The sequence below is a fragment of the Buceros rhinoceros genome, unplaced genomic scaffold (genome assembly GCF_000710305.1).
Source record: "Buceros rhinoceros silvestris isolate BGI_N320 unplaced genomic scaffold, ASM71030v1 scaffold9019, whole genome shotgun sequence".
NCBI classification, from domain to species: domain Eukaryota; kingdom Metazoa; phylum Chordata; class Aves; order Bucerotiformes; family Bucerotidae; genus Buceros; species Buceros rhinoceros.
In genome coordinates, this window is record NW_010429701.1 from 8630 (window position 1) to 15933 (window position 7304).

At 43.1% G+C, this 7304-nt stretch overlaps 1 protein-coding gene across 1 annotated transcript in view; it reads left to right on the plus strand.

Annotated features, from left to right (window-relative positions):
• Window positions 1-6648, plus strand: part of LOC104499257 (armadillo repeat-containing protein 8-like) — a gene marked incomplete at its 5' end in the record, with an annotated part of 15091 nt that extends 8443 nt beyond the window's left edge. Inside the window, 4 exons of the mRNA XM_010142740.1 lie at window positions 1735-1830; window positions 2258-2330; window positions 3168-3261; window positions 6010-6648. Coding sequence (XP_010141042.1) covers window positions 1735-1830; window positions 2258-2330; window positions 3168-3261; window positions 6010-6043 — 297 coding nt within the window. The remainder of the gene's footprint in view (window positions 1-1734; window positions 1831-2257; window positions 2331-3167; window positions 3262-6009) is intronic.
• Between the last annotated feature and the right edge of the window lie 656 nt (window positions 6649-7304).

Here is a 7304-nt window from a genome sequence, read left to right on the forward strand (position 1 = left end):
GGTGGCAACATAAGAGGGCCAACGTACAGAGATACCTGCAGTGGGGGTGCTAAAGCAAAATGAAGAAGATACGTGGGCAGAATCTGGCTCATTAACTCTGTGACCGACAAGATGGTCAATGGGAGAACCCTGTTTCTTCTTCATACGGGACGTGTGTTGATGAGGAATGGGGCTAGCCAGAAGCCGAGAGAGATTCCAGAGGAGGCAACATAAGAGGGCCAACGTACAGAGATACCTGCAGTGGGGGTGCTAAAGCAAAATGAAGAAGATACGTGGGCAGAATCTGGCTCATTAACTCTGTGACCGACAAGATGGTCAATGGGAGAACCCTGTTTCTTCTTCATACGGGACGTGTGTTGATGAGGAATGGGGCTAGCCAGAAGCCGAGAGAGATTCCAGAGGATTGCTTTGAATTAGGATGGATATTGGCAGCAAACAGCGTGGCAAGGACGTGTGAAAATACTGCTAAATCCAGACTGGCCTAAATCTCTGTGCAGTAAGGAATGGGCTGAAGGCAAACAGGCCTTTCATGTCTTTTTAAGTGCAAAAGTAGCAAAAATAGCCTGAAAGACTCTTAATCGATAGCGAGTTTAGTGATACCATGGTTCTGAAGCAACTGAGGATTAGCCAGTTGCGTCTAGTGACAGAATCACCTTTGTTGCGATAGACTGTTTACCTTGTCAAGCCTCTCAGAGGTATTTGGAGGAGAATCAGCGTGCCTGAGAAATACTGAGGGAAAGGGCTAGTGAGCTAGGGTGGAATAGAGCCTTTGGGATTTGGGGCCTATAAGAGCACTTTGTTCCTGTGGTGTGATTAGCAGCTTGTTCTCATTTCTGAGTTGTCATCTATCCAGTACTGCCTATCTGCCCGAACCACTAGAAGGACAGTGCTTGTCTCTATTACTGCCTGGCTCGTCAGTATGTAACCAGCACCTTGGAAGTAATAAATCCCTGCAACTGCTGACTGGAATGTAGCGAAGCTTAGGTACAGGCATCACACCAGTGCTGATCATTCTTCGGTGTCCTCCTGTGGTCATCCCTTCATGTCCAGAAAAGATGGTTAAGTTTTTCCACAGCTCTTTGGGAAAGAATTTATAGAATATTTCCCAGACCAGGCAAGCTGCCTGCACAAGTCTTTAATGCCATGTGCATGTAGTGCCAACACGGGCCTAGTTGCTTCAAGGTTATTGTGTAGGATGGCTTCTCTAATTTGCAGGAAATAACCAGATGTGTTTATAGTTTGAGTTATCTCTGTGGGTAAGATACGTGATTAGACTTGTTGGGGGGGAAAAAAAATATTCCTCTGCTGGATCAGCAGATCAGACCGCTGTCTTTCCTTTTCCTGGACTGCAGAACTAGACGGGTATGTTTGTTTTTCCCTAGCCACAGACAAAGAATAAGCTGAATTATTTTCCAAAGTATTTATTCTTTTCTATATGTTGCATATTTCCATGAGAGACTTAAACAGTTTTGCTCATTGGAATTAATTAATCAATGTTGCTTTTTATTTTAAAATGGCAATGACTGTGGGGTTTTTTTGCCAGGGCTGTTCAGCCACAGCTGTTAACTCCTTGGCATTGGCCCCAGAAGTAAGCAAGCTGCAAACTCCAGAGTAAAGTTATTAAAACTAATTAAAGAAATTGTTTGTCACAAGTTCAAAGCTGTCAGGGAAACTGCATAAATCATGGGATGTGATCTGAGGCCAAATAATTTAACGTTTTTTTTTCTCTTTCAGACATTATGTATTCTTGCCAATATAGCAGATGGAACGACAGCAAAAGAACTGATTATGACCAATGATGACATCTTGCAGAAGATCAAATACTACATGGTATGGAGAATTTATCTTAAAGGTTTTAGTTGGTCTTTTTCAGGAATGAAAAGAGGTACTTCAGCGTTTTGTCTGTAAATTACTTGTTATCATGTGCTTAACTTTCGTATACCCACTTGCGTTTAAGAAATCACCTAGTGCAGCTCTGTATGGTAGAGGTGTGCTGAGATCAGATTAAAAGGGAAATCTAGCCGTTATTTCCCGTAAGAATGTTACAGACTTAAATACCTGTAACTAATCTATATGGAAAATGTTTCATGATCTTGGAAAAGGCATACCAAGTGCCGTATGTTACGGCATTCTCTACAAGAGAAGTTGTAGATAAGAATTAGTCCCAGCTTTGCTGCCTTTTTTATTACAAAATGAATACCAAAATACGTCTGTGAATTTCTTCTTCTAAACTTGAGTACTATTTTTCTATGTTTAGAGTCACTCAAATGCTAAACTTCAGCTTGCTGCCATGTTTTGTATATCTAATCTCATATGGAATGAAGAAGAAGGTAAGAAATCCTCATTATTGATGCATATACAAGTTACTATCCTGATCACAAGGCTGATGTTGCATAGGAATCAATATTTGCAGTGCGCAGGACAGTGGGATCCAAAGCATAAAGGGAGACCTCTTAAGAGTGGGAGTAGTGAGGAGGCTGTTGAGGGAAGTGTAGAGACCTGTTCTGGGGCAGGAAGAGGAGACATGAGAAGAGTGTGTCAGTAAATAGGAGATGATGAGAGTCACAGAGGGAGAAGTTTCAATTTTTCTGCATTTCTGTGAAGTCTGAAAACAACTGGCATGGAAGAGAATCCTAGTAAGAGAGCTTCCAAGTCTTAAGGAGGTTGTGGAAACTTGATCATTGGAGGAAAAGAGTTCTTTGGAGGAGATAAATGGATTAGAATGGATTTGTTGCCAAGAAATTTATCCCAACATGGATGGCTTGAAGGGGTTGTGTGGTGAGACTCTGAAACCAGTCAAAGGACTTGTGGGTTGAACTGGAAGGAATGGGGAAGGCATTCGGTAATAAGAGTTGTGGCCTGGAACAACGGAAGGTCACCAGGAGGGAGCTGAAGGTTGTTGCTGTGCAGAAAAATACGTGGTTGTGTTGAGAGGGCAGATGGAGGCAGCAGGGTGGAGCTGGAAGAAATGGCAAGAGAAGGAGTGGTGGGAGGTGCTGCGCTCTGAGGAGTGGTGGAGGACTGAGGGAGTGTTTCTGTTGCTGTGTTCTAGTTGAACCGTGTTCCATACCCTTCCTTTAAGCTGGTTTTTGATACTGCTCCTTTCTTCTGTTCTTCAGACATTCGTTTTTTGGTGCTATTCCCAACAATGTGATTTATTTTTGTAGGTTCACAAGAACGCCAAGACAAACTACGAGACATGGGAATAGTAGATATTCTACATAAATTGAGTCAGTCATCGGATCCAAATCTGTGTGACAAGTGAGTATAAAGAAAAATTCAAAAAGATTAGAGGGAAATCTTTGCTTTTTATTAAAAATATGTTTTTTAAATCTTCGGATTATAGAAAAATTCCACAGAAAAACTGTCTTACTGCACTGAGTTTTACACTATTTAAAGAAATTGGGATGAACACTTAATTAAAGACTTACTAAACTGTGCAGTGTTTTAAAATTTTGGTTTCTTGTTTTTACGAAAGATATTCCATTGTTCTTAGGCATCTTTGTAATAAAGCTAGGACTTAGAGTCATAGAATGCTTTGTGTTGGAAGGAACCTTCAAAGGTCATATATTGCAACCGCCCTGCAGTGAGCAGGGACATCTTCAACTAGATCACGTTGCCCAGAGCCCTGTCCAACCTGATCTGGAATGTTTCCAGGGATGGGGCTTCTACCACCTCTCTGGGCACTCTCGTTGTAAAAAAAAAAAAAAAATTCTCCCTCCTATCTAGTCTGAATGTACCCTCTTTTAGTTTAAAACCATCACCCCTTGTCCTCTTGTAATAGGCATCGCTAGTAAGACTGTCCCCATCCTTCTCGTAAGCCCGTTTAAGTACTGAAAGGCCACACTAAGGTCTCCCTGGAGCCTTCCCTTCTCCAGAGTGAACAATCCCAACTCCATCAGCCTGTGCTCGCAGCAGAGGTGTCCCATTCTCTGATCATTTTTGTAGCCTCCTCTGGTCCTGCATCAGCAGGTTCATGTCCTTCTTGTACTGAGGACTCCAGAGCTGGACACAGTACTCCAGGTGAGGTCTCACCAGAGCAGAGTGGCAGGATCACCTCCCTCAACCTGTCTGGCCACTGCTTTTTATGCAGCCCAGGATACGGTTGGCTTTCTGGGCTGCAAGCGCACACGGTGTTGGTTCATGTCCAGCCTTTCATGCACCCGTACCCCCTGCTCTCAATCACATCATCCCCCCAGCCTGTACTGATACTGAGGTTTGACCCAACCCAGCTGCGGGACTTTGCCCTTGGCCTTGTTGAACCTCATGAGGTTCACACAGACCCACTTCTCCAGGTCCCTCTGGATGGATCCTGTCCTTTAGGCCTGTCAACTGCACCACCCAGCTTGGTGTCATCTGCAGACTTGCTGAGGGAGCACTTGATCTCACTGCCTATGTCATTCATGAAGATATTAAACAGCACTGGTCCTAGTAGGGACCTCTGAGGGACACTACTTGTCACCAGTCTCCATCTGGACATCAAGCTGTTGACCAGTACCCATTGACCACTACCCTCTGGATGCAACCATCCCACCAATTCCTTATCCACCAAAGAGTCCACCCATCAAACCTGTATCTCTCCAATGTAGAGAGAAGGATGTTGTGGGAGACCATGTCAGAGGCTTTACAGAAGTCCAGATAGATGACATTCATAACTCTTCCCCTGTGCACTGATGTAGTCTTGTAGTTGTAGAAGGCTACTAGGTTGGTCAGGCAGGACTTGCCCTTGGTGAAGCCACGCTGGCTGTCTCGAATCACCTCCCTGTCCTCCATGTGCCTTTGCATAGCTTCTAGGAGGATCTGTTCCACGATGTTCCCAGGCACAGAGGGAAGGCTGACAGCTCGGTACTTCCCAGGGTCCTCCTTTCTAGCCTTTTTAAAAATGGGTGACTTCTCTGTTTAATACCTATGCCAGAGTATCAGTATTGAAGGTGATAATCAGGAACACGCAGGTATCAATAAGCAGGCACATAGAAAATTACAGTAAAGCTAACTAGGGTTTTCAAAGAGAGAGAAATGGGAATAAAACCCAAACCACCAAAAATACCTTCTGCCTTGCTTGTCAACACTGAAGCCTTGGTTTTCAGAGGCAGGGAGCTGATTGTGCGTAGCACTGTTGCAAGTCACAGTCCCTCCTGTTTCTTCTGGCCACCTACTCCCACTGTTTACCCTATCCCAAGTCTGCCTCATCAGCCACCTCGATGAGCTGATAGGAATGTAGCAGGGAACTTGGGAGAAAACAGTAAATACTCTTCCTCTGGGTTGCTGCATTGTATTGGATGATGGAAAAGTCTGTCAAGGTCATGATGCGTGGCTGGGAGGTGTGAGAGACAAAGGAAGAGCAAAGCTGCTCACTTCAGGTAGTAGGAAATACTGGATTAACTGAAGTGATGATGAAACTGTACCCTAGACTTTGGAGAGGTGCTTTGTTTTTTTTTTTTTCTTAACAAAACCATTGCACAATGTTAGATTATGTAAATTCCAGTATTACTCTGGCTGTTGCTGCTTTTCTCCATCTCAGTTTGTGTTTTCAGTAGGGCTGGTATTCCTGACAGGTATGCCCTTGGTATGTTCTGAGTTATGACACCTCTTTCATTTTGCAGCTTCAAAGACTTGCTTTTCATACGGTACATCCGCATTACAGAAAAGTAATTGCTCTTCACAATTACCGCGCCTAAGTGTTTTTAATAAGGTGTGTTGATAGTGAGGTTCAATACTCATCTTAATCCCCACCATACTTGAAAGTTGCTCAGTTGATGCTGAGCATCTTGATACACTTGGGTAGATCATCTTATTCTTAGATGCAAGGTGGATTCTTAAATGGTGGCAGCCCACGCAGAGCAGTTCTGGACCATGGGCTAGATTCTTCCAAACTGGAGGAGCCAGCCCCTCGGCTTCCTTTTCCCTCATCGTTCATCTTCCCGCCCTTGCTGGCTCAATGAGTCTTGTAGATAAAGCTGTTGATGATAAAGCCAAACCCCCAACTAACAGGTTGTTCCTTTATTGCAGGGCGAAGACAGCACTCCAGCAGTATCTTGCATGATCAAAGACTAATTGAATCTATGGACACCCCTCATGTCTACTTAAGGAATAGCAGGAGATGTTCCTGACTCCTTATATTTGCACAAGTCACCTTGGGCTGCATTTTTCTCAGGTGCAGGGAGCTGCTTTGCAGAAACAGTTTAAATGATCAGGTCTCCAGTGCACTTGAGAATTTTCTTGAGGTAGTTTCTTTACTCAGAGGACTCCTGGGGGTTGTTTTGGTTTCTTGGGGTTTTTTTTTCCTGAGCTACCTGGATTTTCGGATAGAACAATCAGTCATACTTTTCCTTTTGGGCCTACAATTTTTTGCTTTTGCTGCAGCCTGTGTGTGCTTGAGTGTGTGGGTGTGCTGAGCGTGTGGGTGTGCTTGAGTGAATGTGTGTGGGTGTGATACCTCAATTTTGGTTTTCTTTTTTTTTGTGTGAAAATCTTTTTCTACAGGTTTTCAAGGGTTAACCATTGTTTGCTGTACGAATACTTCAATGAATTATATACAGTTTGAATGAAATGTTATTTAAAAAAAAACCAAACTGTTGTATCCCATAAAGTTTATTTTGAATTTTGAACAGATGAATGTTTTTAAGTAAAATATATGCTTTTCTGAACTTCAGCTTAACTTACATTATACTTCCTTTTTAAAGAGAAAAATAGAGGGAGACAGCAGACCCCAAATTATAAGCAGCACATTCTGTCCTGACAAGGTCTAAGCCACACAATGTCACCTGGTACTGATGACATGCTCAAATCCATGGAATGGGTCAAACGGATTGTTTGGGGTTTCTTTTGTGTTTTTAGAAGACAAGCTCATACTTCAGAGTTCGTATGACTGGTGGCTTTTCTGGGAAGGAACAGTGGCTGCAGTGTCAGCAGACATAAGCTGTTGCTTTAGTGGCCAAGAATTCGCTCATGTAATTGCTGAAGGATTAGATGTTTCACTGGTGAGAGGTATTTGCTGAGCGTTAATAGAGCAAACAGTATGTTGCAGAAGTCAGATTTTCAAGAGACCAGAAGGAGCTAGCAAGCAGAAGGAGCTGGCTTTTGTTTTGCATCCTTTACCTCCAGATGTAATTAAATGACTTACAGATCATTTCCATGAAAGATCAGCTGGGTGAATTAAGTTGGGGAAGGGATGGAAAAATTGGGGGGTTGTTTTTTGGGTTATTTTTTAGCTCAGTAACATTGCTACAGATTTTGTGTATAGATGCAGATATACACACTTGCATGGATTTGGATACCTGGATAATAAGCGATGGGATTTTAAT